General features: G+C 36.7%; 1 protein-coding gene across 2 annotated transcripts in view; it reads left to right on the forward strand.

The window, feature by feature from the left end:
• cacna2d2a (calcium channel, voltage-dependent, alpha 2/delta subunit 2a) overlaps positions 1 to 25,397 on the forward strand; it is a 186,107-nt gene that overhangs the window by 139,666 nt on the left and 21,044 nt on the right. For both annotated transcript variants that reach the window (XM_026212970.1, XM_026212972.1), the window contains exons 9-19: positions 6,457 to 6,507; positions 7,791 to 7,890; positions 10,874 to 11,035; positions 13,156 to 13,266; positions 13,538 to 13,616; positions 16,409 to 16,458; positions 20,569 to 20,658; positions 21,944 to 22,009; positions 22,862 to 22,936; positions 23,011 to 23,085; positions 23,223 to 23,294. In XM_026212970.1, the coding sequence (XP_026068755.1) occupies positions 6,457 to 6,507; positions 7,791 to 7,890; positions 10,874 to 11,035; positions 13,156 to 13,266; positions 13,538 to 13,616; positions 16,409 to 16,458; positions 20,569 to 20,658; positions 21,944 to 22,009; positions 22,862 to 22,936; positions 23,011 to 23,085; positions 23,223 to 23,294 (931 nt within the window). The remainder of the gene's footprint in view (positions 1 to 6,456; positions 6,508 to 7,790; positions 7,891 to 10,873; positions 11,036 to 13,155; positions 13,267 to 13,537; positions 13,617 to 16,408; positions 16,459 to 20,568; positions 20,659 to 21,943; positions 22,010 to 22,861; positions 22,937 to 23,010; positions 23,086 to 23,222; positions 23,295 to 25,397) is intronic.

Below are 25,397 nucleotides of genomic sequence, written 5' to 3' on the forward strand. Positions count from 1 at the left end.
GCAGCCTAATTATGACTGAATGAGAGAGGTAAATGTTTGAGTATATTTAAAATGCACTTCTTTTCTAAGTATTCACTGCTCTTTTTCACACAGCAGGTTTTTTGTGTGTGTCCCAATTTTTTTTTTCTGGACAACCTTCTGATGGATTTTACTTTAAATTGTGAGTTCCATTCAGGTTTCATGCCATTGGCACTTTTTTTTCGAAGGATTGTTTACAATTTCACAGCATAAGCTATAAAGCTTTTTCCCAGTAAATAATAAAATACAATGCACTGCAATTTTATTCTGTTTTATCCTTATACTTCGTGAAAATATGTTCTCAAAGATTCCTTAAGCTTTGTTTGGGATGTTAAACTACTTTAGGAGCTCTAAGGACTGCCATGGTGAAAACAATATTTGAAATCTCCTTGTGAATTTTGCTAGAGTATGGGTCAGTGTTTTGATTGCAGGAGAGTTCGACAAAGGATTACTAACATAATAAAACAACTCCAGGTATATTTTTGATGAGGATATGACAATGCAAAATGGTTAAAATCTCTTACAAATCTATGCTGAATGATAAAGACCCTTTATTAATAATTTCCTTGGGGAAAAAATTGAAAAAACTAAAATATAAGTACATAAACCGATTAATCGATTAATCGTAATAATAATCGACAGATTAATCGATTATCAAAATAATCGTTAGTTGCAGCCCTACAAAATTCACAAATGCACACACAAAATTTAAAAAGCACAGAAGATTCACAAATGCATACAAAATTCAGAAATGCACACAAAAATCAGAAATACACACACAATTCAGAAATGCAAACAACATTTACAAATGCACTCAAGATTCACAAATGCACAGGACAAGATTCAGAAATGTATTTCTGATGCACACACACATATATCTTGATTCACAAACTGCTTGCGGTCTGTGAACTTCACTGCATTTGTGTGTGAATTTTGAGACTCCCCTGACTTGGCTCGACACACAAATGCTTTTTTTTAAACAGGGAATGATCAGCAACCAATCAGATATCTCCCTTCTTTTAGCCAATCACAAGAATGCACCCCACGTGGGGGGATTGTTTACTTATAAGCCAATCACATGAACGTGTTCACACAGCAATTGTATTAAATTGTATGAAAATACAGATGTTTAGATTACAATTCAGGTTTATTTTTTATTATTTTTTACTAAATATAAATTTAAAAATGTCTCAATACATATAGCCCAGTGACTGCAATAAAAAAGTTAACCATGGATTCATAAATTTGCAATAGGCAATTATTTCATTTTATTGAAATATTTTAATGAAAGTAAAAAAAAAAAAAATGTTTAAACCTTTTTGAATATTTAAATATATCTAAATATTCTTTTGGATGCAATATAGAAGTCACTTTAATTATAATATTCAGTCCCTACATGAAGAGAGAGTCAGTGGTCCGCTGCGAGAGGAAAGTGGCTCTCTGGCTGCGAAAAGTGGGTCTCCGGCTGTCGTTCGCTTAGGAAAGTGAGTTGATCGCTGCGTGAGGAAAGTGAATCGTTCGCTCAACTTCGCTGCTTGAGGAAAGTGAATCGTTCGCTGAGGAAAGTGAGTCGCTCGCTGGGTGAGGAAAGTGAGTCGTTCGCTGCGTGACTCGTGAGGAGAGTGAATCGTTCGCTGAGGAAAGTGAGTCGTTCGCTGCGTGACTCGTGAGGAAAGTGAGTCGCTCGCTGGGTGAGGAAAGTGAGTCGTTCGCTGCGTGACTCGTGAGGAAAGTGAGTCGTTCGCTACGCAAAGTGAGTCGCCGGCTGTGTGAGGTAAGTGAGTCGTTCGCTGAGGAAAGTGAGTCGTTCGCTGCGTGAGGAAAGTGAGTCGTTCGCTGATTGGCTTATAAGTAAACAATCCCCCACGTGGGGTGCATTCTTGTGATTGGCTAAAACAAGGGAGATATCTGATTGGTTGCAGATCATTCCCTGTTTAAAAAAAGGCATTTGTGTGAGCCAAGTCAAGGGAGTCTCAAAATTCACACACAAATGCAGTGAAGTTCACAGACCGCAAGCAGTTTGTAAATCAAGATATATGTGTTTGTGCATCAGAAATACATTTCTGAATCTTGTCCTGTGCATTTGTGAATCTTGAGTGCATTTGTAAATGTTGTTTGCATTTCTAAATTGTGTGTGTATTTCTGAATTTTGTGTGCATTTCTGAATTTTGTATGCGTTTGTGAATCTCCTGTGCTTTTTAAATTTTGTGTGTGCATTTGTGAATTTTGTGTGCATTTGTGTATCCTGTGTGTGTATTTATGAATTATGTGTGTGCATGTATGAATCCTATTTGTGCATATGTGACTGTAGTGTGTGCATTTATCTTTATTGAAACTCTTCTGGCTCCATAAGGATGGCTTCATTATTTATATTTATGATAATTTTTGAATAATAAAGATTGAGTAGGTGGGTCCAAAGGTTTGGCGGTGCCGCAGAAGATGCTCTGGATGACCGTGCTGCTGATAGTCCTTCTTGAGAGTGTGTTTAGTGATGGCCCATCTGCATGTCACCTGGCCGGGGCGCTGGGGATTGTGGGTAATGACTGGGAAGGAATGGCATCGCTGGGCTTCGGTGGAGGGGTAATTACGGAGTGCAATCCATGCAGAAACTGCACATCTGGATCCATCAGGCTGATCCACGGATGGTACAGTGAGCTGAGCAAAGATCAGGAACGTCAGTGTCACAGAGTTGAGAGGAATATAGACTGGAGTGCGAAAAATACCATGATACTGACAGTTAATCGTACCTTTTACTGTCGACCAAAGACTTTGTGCTAGTTTTGTCAGCTTTTCTCATGAAGTCAACAGGGCATTTTACTTTTTTGTTGTTATTTTCCAAGCCGTTTTTTCACAAAAAAAGAAAAGAAGAAAGACTAAATCCTGAAAAGCCTCTGTATGAGAATTAATCAAAAAATAAATGAATCAATTTAGATTTTATGTTGATTTTAAGGTGCATTCACACTTATGGCGTAGCTATACTACAAATATTTGTTGACAAAAATTGTTTTAATCATTTATCACATCAATTGGACATAAATCCTGATACATTTAGTTTAATATTATTAATGAATGTAATATAAAAAATATAAAATTATATTTAGATAAAATTTATTTATTTTTATATATAAATTAAATAGTAATTTTTAACATAGTTTACATGTTTTTGTGTTTTACACACACACATATATAATCTAATTTCCTTCATTTAGTCCATTGATTTTTCATCATGCGGTATGCTTGGAAAATTGGATTGTTTTTTATTGGAGTTTTATCGTTGCTCCTAATGCTCTCCTCTCAACCTCCAATTATGCCTCCTGTGTTTACTGAAACTGTATTCATGGAAATGTGTGTTTGTTTGATCAGAAAAACAGGGCGACACTATTAGAAGTGAGAACATTAGCAAACACGGCACAAACTGAATCCAGTACGCTGTGGATTGATTGCATAAAAGCAAACAGAACTGGGAGGAATTTTAAATACCTCTCTGTTTCTCGCAGAAATTAATTTTGGTGCCTGGTGTCATACTGTGTACTTTGCAGTTTGAGCGCACTGAGGTTAGCATGTTAAGCTATAAGATATGCATACTGTAATTAAATTAAGTAATTAAACTACACTCTCGTATCGTTCACAACCTGTGTGACGTCTTACCATGAAGCGCAAAAGGACAGAGCGGTCTAGGCTGGATATGCATTTTGAAATAAATAAGGACTGCAGCTGTAAGCTTCAAAAATATAGAAAATACACACCCTAGATAGATAGATAGATAGATGTCTGACGACACAGATGAGTTAGTCGTCACTACTTTAAGATAGTAAAATGATTTGAATAGACAATTTGTTTAACATAAACGTAATAGACGTTCAAATACTTCCATACTGCTGTACCAGAAGCATAAAAGTTGTCTCCTTTTTCTCACTCACATTAAACTCATTCAAATGAAATACTTTGGTAATTAAACTGATAAAGGTAGTACCTCTGTACTTTAAAAAAACACTCTTTTTATAGCCAGCTCTCATGGAGAAGGTCTAACCTTTCAGGTAGCATCTTCAGTTATCAAGAACTAATTTCATTTCACCCACTTCGACAGCCGAAAGCTTTGTACTCATGTCTGATCACTGTTATTGTGAGCTACAGTCTTTCAGCTGTGTTTGTCCTTTAAGCCAACTCTAATAGTCCTCGTTCCACATCTAGCACCCTCCAGTGGCATTACGACCGCATTGGCCACCAAAATGAGGGTCAGAGTTCAGCGTACAGGTTTGCAGTGGAGTGCGCTAGTTAGATTTGTGTTGTGTTGTGGCTCGCCAGGGCTTTTCCATTTTTCCAGAGCTTAGCCATCCTTCAAAACCCTTCCTCAACGAGCCGCGGCCACCTGGCACCACTTCTCACGTCGCCTCTTCAGCCTGATTACCGCGACAGAAGAGACCCTAGACGATCGGTCTGCTCCTGCGAGCACAAAGCGCTAACTACCTGTCTGCACTACAGCCAATCACCTCACCACGTTTTCCAGCTCTTTAGACTACAGCTTTACGACGTCCATCAGTCTCTCGCTCTGATTGTCAGGTGTAATGTGTTTTTAATTGCACGGGGAAAAGTGAAAACGGCTTCACTAGTGTTTTCTGTGTGTCAGCCTCTATCAGCGGTGGACAGATGCTGCATTAGGCCCTTTATTTATTTATTTTGTTGTCGGTGACACAAAAGTGCCATGCATCGCTCATTGTCTTTATGCACTCAAATTGAGCACCTTGCTAAAAATGGCTAAAGACAAAGTGTTTCTACTCGCCGCACGATCTGCTAGTGCTTTCACAAAGACACAGAGAGACGTGCGGACTGCATAATGTGTTTGTCAGATGAGTCAGCCTAAGAATAAACGCCTGACGTTTCACCTGACGCTGTGCTTCTCAGACTTAGAAGTTAGCTTAGCGCAAACACAAGACAAGTCAAAGCTTGATTGGGGATAATGAGCTTGAAAATAGGACTTATGATAAGCTTTGGTGAACCATTTCTATTAATATGTGCTTAAATGTATGTGAAATTACTTGATTTATCAAATGATAGTCAGTGTTTTGAATATGTAGACACAATATACATTTTTTTTTTTGCATATATGTCTTCTGTTGTGTATCAAATTTGTTCATGCTTTTATGTCTCATATAGTTTGATATTGGAGAATATGGAGCTCAAACTCAAGTACCAAAAACACCCTTAAATAGCTAAAATATGCAATAAGTCCAGAAAGTAAACTAAAATGTAAATCAATGAGATCTTTATAACAGTATCACAAATTATCTTACAATAAATGCATTTAAATTTTAGTTTTCGCAATATATTGTATATATACTGTATGTCTATGATTATAGTAAGATGATATTTAAATGCGTAGTTTTATTATCAAAGCTCTGTCGTCACAAAACACATAATGCAATGCAATGCAGTGATGATTGAGAGATGATCAAATAAACGTTCCTCAAAAGCCTGATGATCAAAGCTGAAAAAAAAAATATATATATGTACAGATAATAAGCTTAAGCTAAACCTAAGTTGCTTCAGTCTAGTAAGTGTTCATCTTAAAATATTGGCAACAATAGAAAAGTTGTTCTTGCGTTTATAAAATCAGTAAAGATTTCACATCAAAAAGGCACGCGAAGCACCTGTCACAGTGTCTGGGTTGTTGTTCCCCGGGGTTCCACTAGATGTCCTCCTTCTCACGGTGTCTGTCCCAGATCACTTCCTGTTCCCTTATATGGTCACCTTCCTCCTTGTTACGTAATTGATTGTTCACCCCACCTGTCTCCTGTTTCCCCATTATCCTTCTGTGTATAAATACCCAGTCTGTCTTAGTCTATGTTACGGAGTCCTTGTTTAATGTTATGTATTATTCATGTCCGTCAACTCTCGTCTTGCCTTGCTCTGCTTTGCCTTGCCTTGCCTTGCCTTGTGTTCGTGTCTTGTTGTATGTGGATTGATGTTTTGGTTTCGACCCCTGCCTGGACTGTTTACCCCTCTGGATTATCCCTTGAAATAAATCATACTTACCTGCAATTGGTTCTCGTCGTGTTTCAAGCGTCTCGTAACGTGACAGCACCAGCTTTACAGTTAAAGGTCTTTAGCTTGTTAAATAGTGTAAACTGTCAATCAGACGACACAAGGCATGCATTAGATTGTGTCATGTGTGGTACAGTATGGATCATAGGCTAAGTTGCGGTGTTTTTTGGCTGTAAAACACCTTCAGATTGCCGTATTAATTATATTACTTTATATTTGTTGTTTTATAAAAGGAACTAGCTACTTGAGTCTGGTAAAACCATCGGTAAGACTTCATATTATGCCTTTAATCATGGTAAAATCACCGTAACTCACAGCCTCTATGGCTTATTGTTTTATTTTAGCCATTTAAATCAAATATCAGCACTGACTAGTCTTGTTTTGTACTTTTACTAGGTACATTCAGGGAGCTTCTTCCCCAAAGGACATGGTCATCATCGTGGACGTGTAAGTATCCTCTTGACCACACACACACTCTCGATCCATCTCTCTGTGTGTCTCATATGCACTGCATGACCACACTGTCTGTCATCTGTGTTGATAAATGTGTTGTTTATGATGCCTTAACAGCAGTGTGGTGCTGTACTGCCACCTGTCTGCTGAGAAGAACGTTATTCCATCTTATTAACCTCATGCCTCAACATCAAAATGCTACAGTGTTCCTCCAAATATGACTTAGAGGTTATATGCGATGAAAAATGGCATTACTGTTGCTGATATCTGGGCTGCTGGTGGAGAATATAAAGCTTCCTGCGACTCCGATCTTATCTGACCTTTAAAATGCATAATCTAAAAAACGCTTTTGCATCATACATGAACAGATGTGTTTACAGATGCAATCAGTGAAAAGTATGCATAGCATTTTTTTTCATTGCATCATAATTTTAGCTATAATGTAATGCAATATCGAAATAATTATTTTGTTGTTAAATGCCACGTTTAGTGAATCATCCTTCCTTTGAAATGTTTTAGTTATCAAACCTTAAGTGCTGTGCATTTAGAGTCATTAGAAACACTTTTGCATAGTTTAGCAAATAAGTGATTGCCTCAATCATACATTATGTGCATAATGTCCAAAAAAAAAAAAAAACATTAATATTCTTAAGTAAACCTCTCAAGAAAAACTGCTTAATGGAGGTTAATTGTCACTTGTTGGCAATCCTCCATAGCCTTAAATAGATACCGATATCTAATTAAAAAGTACACCGATTGCAGCTGTCGCTTTGCCAAAGCAATCTCATGCCAATCAAGAGCACCATCACACTGAACGTTTCTGACAATCTTAGACTGATCTCATTGTGACAACCGGAAGCATGAGACAATAGTGCTGTCACCAGGGGTTTATTTTCCCAGAGTGCTCTGCTTTATTAACCCTTGTAACTCTGGAAGCCAAATGACACATGAACTCGTGCTCTGTGATTGCTTTTTCAGTAGCTGCTGTAGGCTATTAATAAATCCAATTTGCAGCATAGAATTTAAATGTACTTTGTTTTTGCAAATCGAATGTCTTCATTCTCTTTGTGGAGATTGCACTTTTTAATGTGCCGTCTACGGTTTACTTTTGATGGACAGGAACTGGGGAGACACTTAGCAACAACGTCTGCTTGGCAACGGCAGTTTTGGGCTTTTGTTTCTGTACAGTGCCATTTTGAGACATGACGGGTTTGATAGATAAATGTTGCGTTCTGTGCATGTGATGCATTTGATGTGTGTTTTCTGTGTGTTTGTAGGAGCGGCAGTGTCAGTGGACTGACCCTGAAGCTGATGAAAACCTCTGTCATCGAGATGCTGGACACACTTTCTGATGACGACTACGTAAATGTGGCTCGGGTAGGTTTTTTGAATAGTATCAACTAATAATGGCATAGCCCAAATTTCATATATTGTTTATACAGTACATTGTATTTTAATTATCATTACTGTTTTGTCTTATTATCAATATAAATAATTATATAAATTAATATTTAATAATTATATAAAGTAATACTAATAAATATTTGTATTATTAATTTTATATATATATATATATATATATATATATATATATATATATATATATATATATATATATATATATATATATATATATATATATATATATGTGTGTGTGTGTGTGTGTGTGTTGTGTGTGTGTGTGTGTGTGGTAATATGTAGTAATATTTAATAATTATGTAAGGTAATATTTCTAATGAAATATTTTGGTAACACTTTACTATAAGGTCCATTGGTTGACATAATAAACTACTTTAGTCAACATGAACTAAGAATGAACAATACTTCTACAGTATTTATTAATCTTAGTTAATGTTAATTGCAACATTTACTTATGCATTATTAAAATCAAAAGTTTTGCTTGTTAACATTAGTCAATGCACTGTGAAAATAATATTAACAAATATATTGTTCATTGTTTGTTCATGGTAGTTAATATTGAAGTGTTACCAATATTTTTTATTATAATATTTCATATAATTATTCTGCCACATACATATAGGATTTTTTTCCCACTCTATATATTTTCTCATAATAACAAGATACTGAGATACTTCTCATTAAAATGTCATTTTCTCATAATAACCAGATGTTATTTCATTGAAACGATATATTTTATCATAAAAACGAGAGTATATATTATTAAAATGAACATTTTTCTCATTAAAACATTTTTCTTCTATTGACATTTTTAAAACATAGTTTTCCCCATTGTGACAGTATATTATATTTCTTTCTTTTATTAGTAGCATAATCAAATTTCTACATTATTGTCAGAGGAGTTGCCAATTTTGACAAGAAACCTGGTTGAACTTGACATTAAACATCAGTGGAAAAAAATGTTGTTTTCAAAAATATAAAATCTTGTTATTATGTGAAAAACATTTTTAGGATATAATATGTTGTTATTATGAGACAAATCTGAAGTGAGTTGCATCGCTTGATAATGGAGAATATGCTGTTATTCTGATTGAATACATATGAGACAACACTCAGATTAATATTCAGATCTGTGAATCCTCCATGAATCTAAACCTGTATGATAATGTAAATGCAGAATGCACAGTAACATTTAATCTACGGCGGGTTCATTATTGCAACTGCACAATAGCAGCCCACAAATGCAACCCACACAAGTATGCATGCACATATACAGACGCACACACATAATGAAACAGTAGCACACCAGTAATCCGGGTTGATCCGGGGCTCTTAGTGTGTGTTTCCTAATCCTGGCTCTGAGAGCGCAAAATGAGCATCATAATCTGAGCCGGAACACGGCTCATTCTGCAGCCCGCTGAAGAAAAGCAGTCTTAGACCACATAAGAGTCACTATGTGTGTTCATTGCCGTTAACCTCCAGACGCCTAAAGTATCATGAAATCAAAGTGAAACCTTATGGCTTTTTAAAGGAGCATTTCAGACTTTTACAATTAGGTTTGTGTCACGCATTCTTCTTTATTTGTGGAACACAAAAAGAGAGATTCAAACTCTTCAGGTGACTCTTCTCCATCCAGATGCTATAGCAATAACTCTGGTCTATGGTCTGTAAAAGTAGCCCATGATAGTTTTGTGTGATAAATTGGCTGAAATATAAGTCAATTTTTGCTGATAATCTCCCTTAAAGTGAGCTGAGGCATCACTGAGTCGGTGATCTGAACTCAAGAACCGAATTAGTCCAAAAAATGGTTCGTTCATGAATCAAACACTGGTAGATTTTCTCCCTTTAATCCCGTCTCTATCAAAGAAGAGTAAAAGACATCTCAAATGGAGTTTTCTTTTCTGTAGGCAGTTTTAGAAAGCCATTTCTCTTTGTTGCATTGGCATTTTCTTTCCTCCGCACCTGCAGTGTAAAACCTTGTAATCAAGACAGCCGGATGTACCTCACAGCTGTGCTTCCTCAGACACACACACACACACAAATGCTTTATGCTGAGTTCTGTGCATTCAGTAAGTAAAGCTGTACTGATGCTACAGGTATTTATGGAATCTTGTTTCTGCCATGGGATAAAAATAAAAAATAATTGTAATTGTAACTTTTATCTCACAGTTCAAAATGTTCTTGGAATTCAGAGGAAAAAAGGTCAGAATTGTGGGATATAAACTCAGAATTATGAGATAAAAAGTAGCAATTTTATTTTTATTTTATTATTATTTTTTTTAATCCTGTTGTAGAAACAAGCTTTCAAAGATATTGTGTCAAAAGAAAAAAAAAAAGAAAACCTTTAGTACTAGTGTAAACTGTTTTTAAGTGTAAATAATAACAAGTGGGATCTGCGTTTATGATTGTAAAATAAACAATAAATAAAATAACAATTTTCAGTTAATTGTAGATAAATTCATTTCACATATCTTATACAATTTTGCTTCTTAAGAAAATGCATCTATTTGTGTATGCTTTCAGTGAAGAAGTGTGCTATTTCCTTTTCACTTGACAGATGTTAAAATAGACCAAAAAACAAGTAACCGCCCAGAACACTTTAGCAACCACATGGCAACACCTTGTCAACCACTCAGGACCCTTTAACATAACAGCAGTGTGTTTTTCATGATCAAAACAGACTCGCATGTAAAGATGTTCCAATTTGAGCACTATTAAACCATCCAGATGATTAGTGTTGTGAAATAGATTTGAAATAGATTTCAGGTTCCATCCGAGTTGATTCATCTGTAGTGGAAGCAAATTATGAATTGCGAAGAAGTGACTCCATTAGCGAGTGTTAACAGCAGAAATGATGATGCTGTGAGATCTAATGGAGATGAATAATGAAGCTTTTAATGGACTTGCTGAAGCAGCTGCTGTCTGTCTGTCTCTCTGTCAGTTCAATGAGAAAGCGTACGCCGTGGTGCCCTGCTTCACCACGCTGGTCCAAGCCAACATAAAAAACAAGAAGATCTTTAAAGATGCTGTGATGAACATGCAAGCCAAGGGGACGACAGACTACAAGACCGGCTTTCAGTTTGCCTTTGACCAGCTGTTAAACGTAAGACACACACACTCATGTCTTCATAGTTATCTACATGTAGATACACTGGAATTTTGTATTCAGATTTTAAGAGGACATGTATCCTTTTTCTTTTTTTCTTTTCCTGTGATGTGAATTAATTATCTTTAATTTGAAGTGCTTGATCACTGACACACAAGTAAGTTCAGTTTTAATAAACTAACTAAACTATCTGAAGTTTGGGTTTGGTGCCATTTTTTTCATGTTTTTGAAAGAAGTCTCTTATGCTCACCAGATTTGATCAAAAATACAGCATAAAGAGCAATATTGACACATAGTATTACTATTTATAAATAATTTTAAATGTAATATATTCATGTAATGCAAAGCTGAACAATAACATTCATTTGAAATAGATATATTTTGTAATATTATAAATGCATCCTTGCTGAATAAAATTAATAATATAAATAAATAGACTAGAGAAATAAATGAGAAAATATTTTTTTAAATGTTGAGAAAATCCACCTTGGGCATGCATATCAAACTCAAATGTTAAGTAAAAAATATAGATATATATTTTTTTTTTAGAAAAAAAAAAAAATGATTTACTTCAGCTATTATTCATTTTACCTTTGAGGAGATCCCTGGATGTTCCAAAAGAGAGTTTTTTTGCTAGATTTAGCTGGATTTGGCTTAGTTAAATTTGTAAGTGCCAAAACATCCTCTTACCAACTCAGCGGAAAATTGTATTCTCAGATGCTGCCTTTTCAAAGTGTTCAGAGATTTAACAGAGTTCACAGTTATATTCAATTTAAGTGTCAGCTTTTTCTCATATTTCTGAGCAATAAAAACAGACAAAATGAGGCGATAGATTCAGTAAGCCTTAAATGATCTTGCTGAAAGAATCTGAGGAGAAATGTTTGAGACCACAATAAATATAATAATGCAGAAGCATGTTGATGGAGTGTACAGTGGTGAGAGATTTGTGTGGCTTCCTCACAAGTATTTTAGTTTTGGCCGACTGCTGCTCAAACAGATCGTGATGGCTTGATTGGTGAGGTACAGACAAATCTGTATTCTCTTCAGAAAGACTCGTTCTTTCTGACTTTCACTGTCGCTCTCAGATCCACAAGCCATTTTAATTTTTCTGCCTGCTGACTCCTGATAGGCCGAGAAGAGAGCGCTGTAAATTTGTAATTGCAGCAGTATTATTTATCTTTATTAGAATCTTGTCAGAGTGATGTGGCGTAGGCCGAATGTCAGTGACAGCTGTGATTGGATGGGATAGGGAGAGGGGACTTTTGGCTAACTCATCAGAGATAGGACAGTCGCCGGCAGCTGGCACAAAAGCAGACGTATGATTAGAGGAACAGACGTGCCCGCACACACACACGCATGGATAAGTGCTGGGACACATGTGCGAGTGCCAAATGGGAAACTGTTATAGCCTAGGTCATTTGTGTAGTGAATTCTGTGAAAATATGTCTTATTTTGGATCGATGCCAAGGCTTTTTAGGTCAGGTAGAATCGGCAGTCTGTAATCCAGTTTGTTTGTTGGCTTCTGTGACTGCAATACACTGTGTTTTCCACTTACTGGCAACCCAGGGTGTCAAATCTATTGGGTAATCTGGAAGTGGGCGGAGCCACACAGAGCAAAACAAAAACAGACATTCCGACATGGAACATAGATTTCAAAGTAGAATAACTGACTGTAGCATTGTTTTTGACAGACTACTTTACTGAATAGTGGTTCATGATGTATTTAAACACGTATCAGATACACGTAACAAGCATCGGTTATTATAAATGGACATTTCCGGAGCCCCGCACATGACATGCAAGAAAAAAATTTAAAAAGTCTTGCACATGATTTACTTATTCACTCCCTTGATGTATTAAAACGTTCACACAAATACAATTTTTTTCTCTCGATTTGCTAAATTGTATGCACAATTTACTAATTCATTCACTCGATTTATAAATCGTGTGCACGATTTAGCAAATCGAGGGAACGAATTAGTAAATTGTGCAAACAATTTATAAATCAATGGAACAAATTAGTAAATTGTGTGCACAATTTATAAATCTATTGAACAAAATACAAAATTTGTACCCTAGAAACGGATCTTCTGCATTCCTGTTTCTGTTTCTCACAGGAGACCAGCGCTCCGAGAGCATACTGCAATAAGATGATAATGATGTTCACAGACGGTGGCGAGGATCGCGCTCAGGACATCTTTGAGAAGTACAACTGGCCAAACAAAACAGTGAGTCGAGGCGATTCAGTTCAGACGATTCAATACTGGTGTTTCCGTCTGTGTGGTATTGGCCTTCCAGTAACAAGCAGTTTTTCTGTCCTCTCTAAAATAGAAAATAACACGTGACACAACAAAATCACAGCTGATCAAAATATTTAGATGTTTAGCTGTGTGGAGCAAGTTTTCAGACCAAAGTGATAACATCCAAGCCGTGACTTGAGAAGGAACTACTCTGTATTTGCTACACAGATTATGTGATCTAACTGTCTTCCATCCACAGGTGAGAGTTTTCACATTCTCGGTGGGGCAGCACAACTATGACGTCACTCCTTTGCAGTGGATCGCCTGTGCCAACAAGGGTAAGAGAGTGAGCATGTAGATTTGGTTAAATCTGAACTTTTCAGCTGTTTCAGACTAGAAACACCTAGCGATACCCTAGAAACAGTTTATGTTAAGAACAGCTCGGCAAGCAAATAGCAACTTGCTAAAAAAAAAAAAAAAACATTTTATGTTTCTTGATATGCTTTTTTATTCTCAAAGACAGGCAGCCACTGATTTGCATTTAATGAATCGCCAAGGACTACAGTTTCAGACAAAAATATCTTCTTTACTAATGTATTCAAGAAAAAAATCACCTACATCTTGAAAGGCCCGAGGGTGAGAAATTGACAGCATTTTGGGGTAAACTATCCCTTTAAAGCCAAAATTTAGTAAAATCACTAAGAGGTTATATGTAATCCTGGTCAATAGCGCTCGAGTAATTTTGACCTATCTGACCTAACAAGTTAATTCCAGGCCTGTAGCCAAACACTCTCACTCTCAGCAGATTAGTTAATAACAAATGGTTGCAGAACACTTCCCCTGCCACCCTCCTTTCGTTCTAATTAATTAGCCGAAGAGGAACTGCCGTCGCAGCGATAACCACGTCCGCAACTTCTCGGCGCCTCTAGCCAAAAGTGCTTCCACTTAAGGATTAGTCCTCCGTGCGGCTGTGTTCTCCGCTGTAATGACTGGCAGTGAGGGGACGGAGTCTGGCACAGCAAGCATCACGCTTTTCTCAGCGGACTCCAGGCTTTCATTTCACTCGCCGATATCACAAAGCGGCAGAGAAACGCCCCTGACACCCTCACAAAGCCCACATCCACGTCCGCTTCTCTCCCTTCGCTGTAGAATATGTGTTCGACACCATATCTGACTGAAAGCATTCGCAGCCACTGCAATGTTAGCATGCATACACAACGTTTCCTTCTCTGAACATGCACAAAGTGCTCTTTGACGGGCTTGTTAAGATGTGGATTGCATCGGATTGTCTGCGTCTTATTGTTTTGTTGTACATGTCGCCCGTGAGGCGGAGACAAATGGATTCAGTGTTTTGTAATCATGACCAAGTCAAGGGATCGGACTGGTGGCAACAATGAGAGACATGTTTGTTTGACACGGCTTAGTGTGTGTAGTCACTCCACCGGCTGTCTCTCAGCGAGCTCGTTCACACTCCACTGACACAGACGAAGTCTCGTATGGCCACCGCTGAATCAGAGCCTCAGTCTCTTTGATTCCCAGCGACTCGCATTCATTTGATTAGAAGTTTTAGTTTTTATACTCTAATTCTCGACTTTTATATGCTTTTAAAGACTTACCAAAATACCACCCTATTTTTTCATTACAAAATTCTGTTGTTGTATGTAATAGTTAGATAATTCTTCAAAGCTTTTTCATACATAAAATATGAATTTCATGTTTTTTTTTTCTTAAACCCTCAAAGTGCATGGCCCTGTTTACCTTCATTATAAGTGAATAACTAGTTTGAAAGAGTTGATCAGATTATTTTCTTTGGTAACCTGACGTTATACCTCAAATGTTTTCACTTGGGCATGTCTTATATTGAACCAATGACATTTCTTTAATTTAGATACCGGATAGCAAGAAAATCACAGCCGTATTTTGCTGGCCCAGCCTTTAGCCACTCTACACCCGAGCTCTGCGTTAATGATGGTTTCAGCTCAAATAAGCCACAAAATGTTTGGTCCTGAAGTTATCAAGACTGAAATTGTTCAGTGACCTTTACAGCAATAACAGCACACCGAGTGAAGGCTGAACTGAATTCATGTTCAGCCGAATGATTTCAACCACGTCTGTGTTTTCATCCTAAACATAATTAGAAAAACCTGTTTAGAAAATATCCACATTCAAAATTACAGCATCGGGGGAAAACTATACTATCAACCTAAAATGCCTACGTATTTCAAGATTTTATTGATTCTGATGAATTTGTGTAAATATAGATTCAGATTAATGAGGATTATATAAATCTGTTTTATTTTAACACTGGTTTTTGGTGTTTTTTCAGTATGTAACAAAAGCATTACAGTGTTTACAATTAATTATTCTCACGTCTGTTAGTTTTGAACATCTCTGTGTTTTATGCTATGCCACACATACAGTAGTTAGATTTTTAATGCATCATGACAAATTCACAAATATACAAAAAAGTCAATATCTAACGTAATACTTTAACATGTCAAATATGCAAGTATTCATTTTTCTTCTTGTGTGTGTTGAGAGAGTTTGAAGCGGCAGTCTGAAGTTTGTTGAGACTTTGAGGACAGCACCTCTAATGCTGTGCTCTTTGTTCAGACTTGTGTCTGATAGTGTGTCGAGCAGCCCATACTGACCCTGTCTGTGTGTCCACTCTCTCAATAATCATCATCTGAATACTTAACGAGGCACACACATCAAACCGCTGCACGGCACAGTCTCTGGCTAACATACTGTATGCATAGCACTCGGTCAGTCTGTCTGCATGCTGAAATATAATGTGTGTTGCTAAACTAACAATTAAACACATTCATGAGCACAACTGGATGAAATGTGTTTTTAAATGAAAAGAATCTGTTTTCTATCAACTTTTGAATAGATTACATTTATAATCAAAAATTCCCTCAAAATGATTGCATTAAATTTGCCACAGTGAATACTGCTATTCAAAAGAATACAATAAAACTGCTTTAGATTCTTGTCAGAACAAGGTAATTTAATAACACATGCACACTCTTACAGTTGTTGCCTAGTTAGTCAGCTCACTATATTTAGGTGCGGAGCAAATACGCCCAGATTAACTAGCTCTATTAATGGTTTGTTTATTTCTGAACAGGTTACTACTTTGAGATCCCTTCCATCGGAGCCATAAGAATCAACACACAGGTTAGTCTTCTTTACTGCTGCTTGGTTTATTTTTTACATATATACACAATACAATACATTTTAAATGTTTGGGGTCAGTAATATGTTTTTAAGAAATGAATATGTTAATAATTAATCTCAAGTATGAATTAAAAGAGACAGTAAAGATGTATAATGTTACAAAAGATTTGTATTTCAAATAAATTCAATTATTTTCAACTTTCTATTCATCAAAGAATCTCTAAAGATATCAAAGATTTCTGAAGCATCATGTGACACTGAAGACTGGAGTTATGATGATGAATATTCAGCTCTGCATCGCAGGAATAAATTACATTTTACAATATATTACAATAGAAAAAATATATGTTTTGAATTGTAATAGTATTTCACAATATTACTGTTTTACTGTAGAAATGCAGCCTTGGTGAGCAGAATAGACTTTTAAAAATATTTCTAACCAAATATATATAATTTGGGGTTAAATAGATTTTTTTTACATTTTGAAAGACTGCATGTTATTGATGTTTTATTCAGATTGTTGTTAGACATGAAGTAGAGTACTTGAAGTAAAACCCTTTTAATGGTGGTAAAATCACTGTAGCACACGGTCTCGAGAGGCTCATTTCTTTTATTAAACTACAACAACAACAGCCATGTGAGAGTCAATACTGATGCATTAAAATAAAGTATTTATCTCGTTCACACGTGTGCTCATATCAGCTTCAAAAGCGCTGCGGCAGCCAATCAGATTTTCCATTTTAATAAGGCCTCCATACATGAATCCAATTCACTGTAAGTTCATTCAGCTTCACCAGCTTTGAAGCTCTGTGATGTTATCACCAATTTTAGAGATATATATGTCACGCTAGAGAGCATAGAGAGAACTATAAAGATCAACGGATAAAGCGATACAGACTTCTATATATAGTGTCAGTAAAATTCAAACGGGACTGTGATTTCTCTAATCCACTTTCCGTACAGTTTTCATTATCCTCCAGCAATCTTTCCCGAGGCCCATGAAACCTGCCGAAATAACATCGCTCTTCCCCGAAAGCAGTCGGTCCAATTTCCCCCCTCTTCTGTGCGATTATTCAGTGCTCTTCACTTCTCTCTCAGCCTTTCTTCTTTATCTCCTCTCTATCACCTTTTACTATCTGTTCCCCTCTTTTTCCATTCCAACTTTGCTTTATTCATTCGTGTCCCATTCCGCCTCCCTCTTTCTCCCTCCCAGCGTACGTCGAACCTCTCCGCAGGCGAGCTGATCAGGTGCTTGAATAAACCATCAGCTGTTCCATTAGGCTGGGTGTAATTTTATTCAGAGAGCTGCCACTTATTCTAACAGCCTGCGTGAGACAGGTATATATATCGCCACACCTGTGCAGCTCCTCAGCACCTCCTCCCTGTGGACGGCCCGAGCCAAAAATAACTGCGCTTCCACAGCGATCGCTTGCACATGCTGGTGGATTTCTGACAGGAAAAAATATCCAAGCTGCAAAAAACTTCTTCTAATGAATGTCTAATTTCATGGAAAAGTCAAATTATTTATATAGTGTTTTTCAAAACTGCTTTACGGTAAATCATGGAGTTGAGGCTTATAAGATCTTGATATCTTCATGCTTTATAGTCACAGATTATAGCTGGGCGATAATATACAGTAGTTTACATTTTAAAAGGATACAAGCATTATTTTGTGTAAATTAGGGTGAACTAAATCCATTAGAAAAGATTGTTACTTGAAATAAAAGAAATGGAAAGTTAAAAGTAATACAAATGGCAAAATAAAAGAATAAATACAAATTAATTACTGGAACTTTTAAAATTTTAAAGGAAAATGGAAAATATGAAATAAAAACGTTAAACTTGAATAAGATATCAATGTCAGTGGTCTCAAATATAACTAACCCCAAACGAGAGAGTATATGAAGTTTTGGCTTGATAAGATTTTTTATTTTATTTTATTGAATCTTGTTCACCAAGGCATTATTTGTTTGATTAAAGATACAGTAAAACCAGATATATTGTGAAATATTATTACAATTAAAAAAGCTTTTTATCTGAATATTTTAAATATTAATATATTTAAGATGCAAAGCTTAATTTTTCAATCCACATAATCTAATATGTTGATTTGCTGCTTAAGGAACTTTTTTTTTATTATTGATGCTGAAAACAGTTGTATATTGTTTTCGGGATTCTTTAATTTAAAGTTCAAAAGAACAACATTTATTTGAAATTGAATCTTTTGTAACATTATGCATGTATTTATTGCCACTCTTTTGATCAATTTAACTGAAAAAAAAACATTCATTTCTTAAGAAAAATATATTGTTGATGCTATACTTTTGAACGGAAGTGTGTAAAGGATTATTTTATCATACAGTACAGTTAATTTGAATGAATCACATGCAGCATAAATATCCAGATTATTAGCGTGATTGGAAAGCTATTGAGGTGATTATGAAAGTGATTGTGAAACCTTTACTCTCTACTTGTGTAACATTAAAGTGTCACATTGCTAAGTTTAATGAGAACGATATGAACGCAGCTCCTTCATAATTGAGCTGCTGCATTGAATTCATGAACATTTATGGACAGACTGGAAATCTACAAGCGAATCTGTGCAGTGGCCTGCTGTGTCACTGCTCTTTATCCCCTCGTTCCGCAGAGAGCACCATTACCGGCCCACCGCTGTTTACCTTTCTCCTTTCTCCCGTGTGAAAAGGTCCGCCTGTCATCGTCTCTGCTGAAATGTTTCCCCACGGCACGTTAAACGGTGTTTTAGTGAGCTAATAATAGAATAGGTTACGCCTGTCAGCACTTCCATGTTCCAGCAAGAAATAAAAGTGGCCTAATGCTGCAGTTTGATCAAAAGGCCACACTTACACAAGTGGCTTTCATAGAGACAAATATTCCCCACATGAGTTTCTGGCCCTCCATCAGTTGTGTTAAGATGTTGAAGCTGGAAGATTGCATTTTTCAATGTGTTTGCCCAGCCCGCCATCCACACAGAGTGGTGAAATTCATGAAATGTCACAATAAACATGAAAAAAATGAATTATATTTTGTGTAAAAGCTCTCACAGTCACCAAAAACATGCACAAACAAACAAAAAAGTGGTGAAATTCAAATTTTTTATGTTTATTAAAAATGTATAATAATAATTGAAAATTGACAAATAAAATATAGCAAAACGTGGATATTTCTATAGCAAATGTAAGTTTATAAATTAAGATAAAAGTATTTTTAGGATTCATTTGAAACTGTGAATCTATCTGTCTATATATACATATATTTAAATATTTTTAGTTTACACATTTTTCATTTCAATTTTTTTGGCTTTAATGTATATTTATTTCTTTTTTTATTGCTTCAGCTTAAACTTATTTTAATAATTATACTTATTTTACAATTATTTCTCATTTTCAGTGTTTAGATTTTACATGTTTTCATCTAAAAATTATGCTTCTATTTATTTAAGCTTCATTTTGATTAACTAATATTTTGAATGATAGATCTATAGATATAATAATAAATATATATATATATATATATATATATATATATATATATATATATATATATACAGTGATGAGAATGAGATTTTGTCCTAAAATAAGTTTAATTTCTTCTTTTTGACTCTTTTGGGGTCTAATATGACCCAATTCTTCAGTTTTATTGAAGCCTCCCAAAGAGTGTTGTGTTGAAATCCAAAGTGTCATTTATAAACGTGTGCTTATTGCGACCCAACAAGTGTGGTCCTGTGGCAGCCCACCCTGCCCCTCCGGAGCGAGAGTGTGTTTTCTAGCAGCTTTAATAGCTGCTTTATGATGATTTGTTACGGCTGGAAGTGCCTCTGTGCAGCTGGCTCTACTGGCCCCTCGGGCAGACGCTTTAACAGCGTGCTTTATGTAATGGAGCGGCGAGCCGCAGTCGTTTGCTTTATGACAGAGGGAGGTGTGGACTCCTGCCTTTAGTGTCGCACTTGAAGAGCTCAGAGTGTTATTAGTTGTAACCTGTAGAGAATAGATTGCTTCTATTGGTGATTCTGGGTGTGTTTGTGGTAAGACTGATCAGTAATAAAGTACTTGTAGTATTTATGTTGAATTCTTTGTGTTTTTTTGTTATCAGGAGTATTTGGATGTTCTTGGACGGCCAATGGTGCTGGCAGGTGAACGGGCGAAACAAGTGCAGTGGACCAATGTTTACCAGGATGCTCTGGTATGGATGATTACCATCATCATCATCATCATCAACTCAACAAACTCAAAATTGCACTGTATAATTTCAAAAATGAATGAATGAATTATGCATTTATATAGCGCTTTATTGTGTATTGTTGTACACCCAAGGCACTTTTACAATCATGTGGGGGTCTCTGCTCAACCACCACCAGTGTGCAGCATCCACTTGGATGAAATATGGCCTATGGATCAACCTGTGCAGTATCTGAGCCCACTTGATCTGTGTGTTTATTTAAACTTTGTTTGTCTTGCAGATAAATCAAGTATCTATATTAATATCATAATCAAAAGTAGACGTTTATAATTCCATTACCTTATTTTGGGTTCATGACCAAACCACTGATTAAGGGGCATTTACATAACAGCATTTTCAGCTAAAAACAAAAACCTTTGTATAAAGTGACATCGTAAACGTACCCTTACACATTTCTGGAAGAAATCCTGATATCATTGCACAAAGATTTTACACACTTTTAGGCTGAATATTACAAAATAGCATATTGACAGTAAATAGTTGGATTTTATTTCATTTCTGTGTCACAGCTGGCTGTATAATTCACAAATAAATCCACAGATTGGTGCACTTCTTTCAAATGATTCACTAATTAGTGACTCAGTCAGAATAGAACACCAGCACCATCGGTCTGAATCATGAACTGAATCAGTCAGGTGACTCACTTTCTGAGTGAATCAGCTTGGATGACTCTCTAACTGAACCGCTCTCTGTTAAATCTGAGTTATAAACTTTTTGAAATGTATGTCCATTTGTAAGGTTAGTAAAACTTTATTCAGTCTACTTTCTGACTGGTTGGTCCAGGGACAAAGTGTATTTAAATATACATATGCACAACAGAGCTCTATTAAAATAAGTCTTTTGTTTATAAGTTGTTGTAGAAATGCTGTTAGAAATGTTGTTCGGCGCGTTAGGGGTTTACAGCACCCCTCTGCAAGAACTACATTCTGTAGGAAACACTGAAACACACAAGCATTGATTTAAGACTCTTTCAGGTTGCATTGTTTGAGGCAGCCACTGGCTGGGATATTGTGTATTCTTTGGTTTCTTTCCAGAATGCACTAATTTGAATCTCCACAGCTAGTTTGCTTTGTCATTGACCATATAATTTTACTATGAGTTGGATGGCGGTTTATAAGCGTCAGTCTTTTATTCATGTGTTCAGTGTACTGTGAACTTCTTTTAGTTCACAGCGATTAAAAACAAACATTTTATATTGCAGTGTTTGCTTTTGTTTTGTATTTTACAGGGTCTGGGGCTCGTCATTACCGGCACAATGCCAGTCTTCAATCTCACCACTGACGGAGACTCCAAAGTAAGTCACGAGCAGATCCCTGTAAATGAACATCTAGTCATTTGTTTCTCGTTACCCGCTGGATGATACAAATGTTGCATTATGGAGTTTTTGCATTATTAGTGTGATCACGTTCCAGTTCTAATTCTTAGCATGTTCCCTAACTGACATTGACAAACTGTTTGAGAGCGGTGTTGAGAAAAAGAAAAGTCGTGTTGATGCATATTGAATAAGTCTTGACCCTGAAGACACACAAGGGTGTTTGAATGTGATTCAAAGTTCGGTTTGAAGATTAATATCATAGTGCATCGAGTTGTATTTGAAAACTTTTGAATGCAGTTGCCATCACTTTCCATGATTTATATTTCCAGGTAAAACTATTTTTAACATTGTCTGTTTGGCTGGATGGATCAGAATTGAATCAGTAGTGCTTGCACAAATCTTTTATTGTGCATTGATAGATGAGTAATCTTTCCATTATATGATCAACTGTCCTGTAAGTGTGACTGATAAATGCAGAGCACATTATAATTCAACACTGCATGTCATCACATATTCTTTAGTTTCCTGGAGGCATATTCGCTTCTCAATTTATTTGTTCTTCATTTAATGGCATTAGCAGATGATTTCTTACCACAGCTATATTTTTTTGGACTTTGACAATGGTAATGATAACTATGATACAACAATTCAATATTACATATAACATAAAAATCAAGAAATGTGCCTGTTTGACAAACATTTCACTCTCCAGGCATTAATCCAGCTTTGTTTCAACTGTTTTGATTGTTATATTACCTGTTGTTTTGTCAAATATCAATTCTGCCCCCTTGTGGTTATTGTATTTTCAGTCTGTTGGTTTCTTTATTGCAGAATCAGTTGATTCTTGGTGTCATGGGTGTAGACATCGCCCTCAATGAAATTAAAGAACTCACACCACGGTATAAGGTAAGCGAAATAAATCACTTTTTCTGTCTCTTCTCTTTTGATCATCAGTCATTCATTTGCATTTCTGTGTACAGCTTGGAGCCAATGGTTACACGTTTGCCATAGATCCCAATGGCTATGTGCTGCTGCACCCCAACCTACAGCCTAAGGTGAAAAGCATTACGTTTGTAGACCTTAAATTTAGCCCAAAATGTGGTTATTTTCATTTTTTATCTTTCATTTCTAAATGCATTTTCATCTCTGTAACCATAAATATATATATAAATTTCTCTTCGGATTTGTGTAGATCATTAACTTCAGAGAGCCGGTCACATTGGACTTCTTGGATGCTGAACTTCCAGACCGCAACAAGGAGGAGGTGAACATCTCTAAAACAAGTTCTTCCTGCAAATGTGCCGAATACATTATTAAAATGTCATTAAATTACTCATCAGACAACATGGTCCAGTTTAGCAAAGTAGGACATGCTTCTGGATGAAGAAAGTTTTTGGGTCTTGGAACTAAATTGCCAATTCACTCACTCTGTTTAGGATTAAGATTTTTTGCTAATACTTTTAATTAGCAAGGATGCTTAAATTGATCAAAAGGTGACAGTAAAGACATGTATAATGTCTATTTCAAATAAATGTTGTTCTCTTTAACTTTTTATTCATCAGAGAATCCTGATATTAAAAAAATGTATCATGGTTTTCACAAAATTATTAAGCAGCACAACTGTTTTCAACATTGGTAATAATCAGAAATGTTTCTTGAGCAACAAATCTGCATAGAATGATTTCTGAAGAATCATGTGACACTGAATACTGGAGTAATGATGCTGAAAATACAGCTTTGATCACAGAAATAAATGACATTTTACAATATATTCAAATAGAAAGTTATTTTAAATTGTAGCAATATTTCCTGAAATATTACTGCTTTTACTGTATTTTTGATCAAGACTTCTTTAAAGTCTTCAGTTTCTTTTTACCAACCTCAAACTTTTAAACAATGGCGTACCTGGAAAACTTTAAAGCGACTTGAGAAAGTCACAGCTTAATTTTAAATCATGTTTAATTCCTTTTAATGTGTTTACAATCCAAGAAAACACTGCAAATGAGTAATCTGATATATTAATACGATGAGACCATTTTAAATAATGATAATGAAATAAAGTAACATAATTGTAACGATATTGAAACTCCATATACATTGGGAAGAAGGAGGCGGGAACCGGCTCACAATCAAAAACTTTAATATTCAAAAATAAATACAAAACAGCGCACCAGCCCCTTGCGGACGACTGGTGCGTGCAAATAAAAACCAAAACATAAAATAATGTCCCAGGCCTGGTCCTCTCTCGTCCTTCACTATAGTCGCTCCAGTTTTATATCCTTCCATCTCCTACGTGGGACTCAAGACCGGCGGTGGGGCGCAGGTGCAGCTCATCTCCAATCACTACACCTGGCCTCACTCCTCGTTCCCAAGCCTCTCGGCCCTGCCCCACTCGCCCCATGGCGAACGGCGCCGACTCCTCCGCTCCCTCACGGACGGCAGCCGCCCCTCCATATCGTGGGCGGCCGGCAGGGAGCTCGCACGTCCCCGGCAACTCGCTCCAGCCCACCGCCTCGAGCGTCCATGGCGGCACATACTTCGCCAGCTCGAGGGCACCGCGGATTCAACACAGCGGCGAGGGATCTTCAGCAGCGCGTCCCTCCTTCTCCCGGGCTTCGGCACCACTGTAACAATAAAATCTCCATACTCATCGGGAAGAAGGAGGCGAGAACCAGCGCACAATCAAAACATTTTAATAATTGAAAAATAAATACAAAACAGCGCACCAGCCCCTCACGGACGACTGGTGCGCACAAAATAAAAAGCAAACATAAAATAATGTCCCAGGCCTGGTCCTCTCTCGTCCTTCACGGTCGTCGCTCCAGTTTTATATCCTTCCATCTCCTACGTGTGACTCAATACCGGCGGTGGGGCGCAGGTGCAGCTCATCTTCAATCACTACACCTGGCCTCACTCCTCGTTCCCAAGCCTCTCGGCCCTGCCCCACTCGCCACAATAATCTTAAGGACTACAGTCGTGTTGCCCTAACATCTGTGGTCATGAAGTGGTTTGAGAGACTGGTGTTGGCTTATCTGAAGGACATCTCTGCACCCTTACTGGCCCCCCTGTGGTTTGCTTATCAAGAAAACAGGTCTGTGGATGATGGAGTCAACATGGGACTGCATTGTAACCTATAATCTAGTCAAACGGACTTCTCTGAGGATCCTCTTTGGGGACTTTAGTTCAGCTTCCAATGCAATCGACCCAGCACTCTTCCAGACCAAACTAACCCAGATCTCTGTTCCTAGCTCTATCTATCTATCAATGGATCACCAGCTTTTTGACAGATAGACAAGATCTAGGGAGACTGGGGAAATTCATTTCGAACAGCCTCAAAATCAGCACTGGCGCCCCCCAGGAATGTGTG

This window comes from Carassius auratus, chromosome 31 (assembly GCF_003368295.1).
Source record: "Carassius auratus strain Wakin chromosome 31, ASM336829v1, whole genome shotgun sequence".
Lineage (NCBI taxonomy): Eukaryota > Metazoa > Chordata > Actinopteri > Cypriniformes > Cyprinidae > Carassius > Carassius auratus.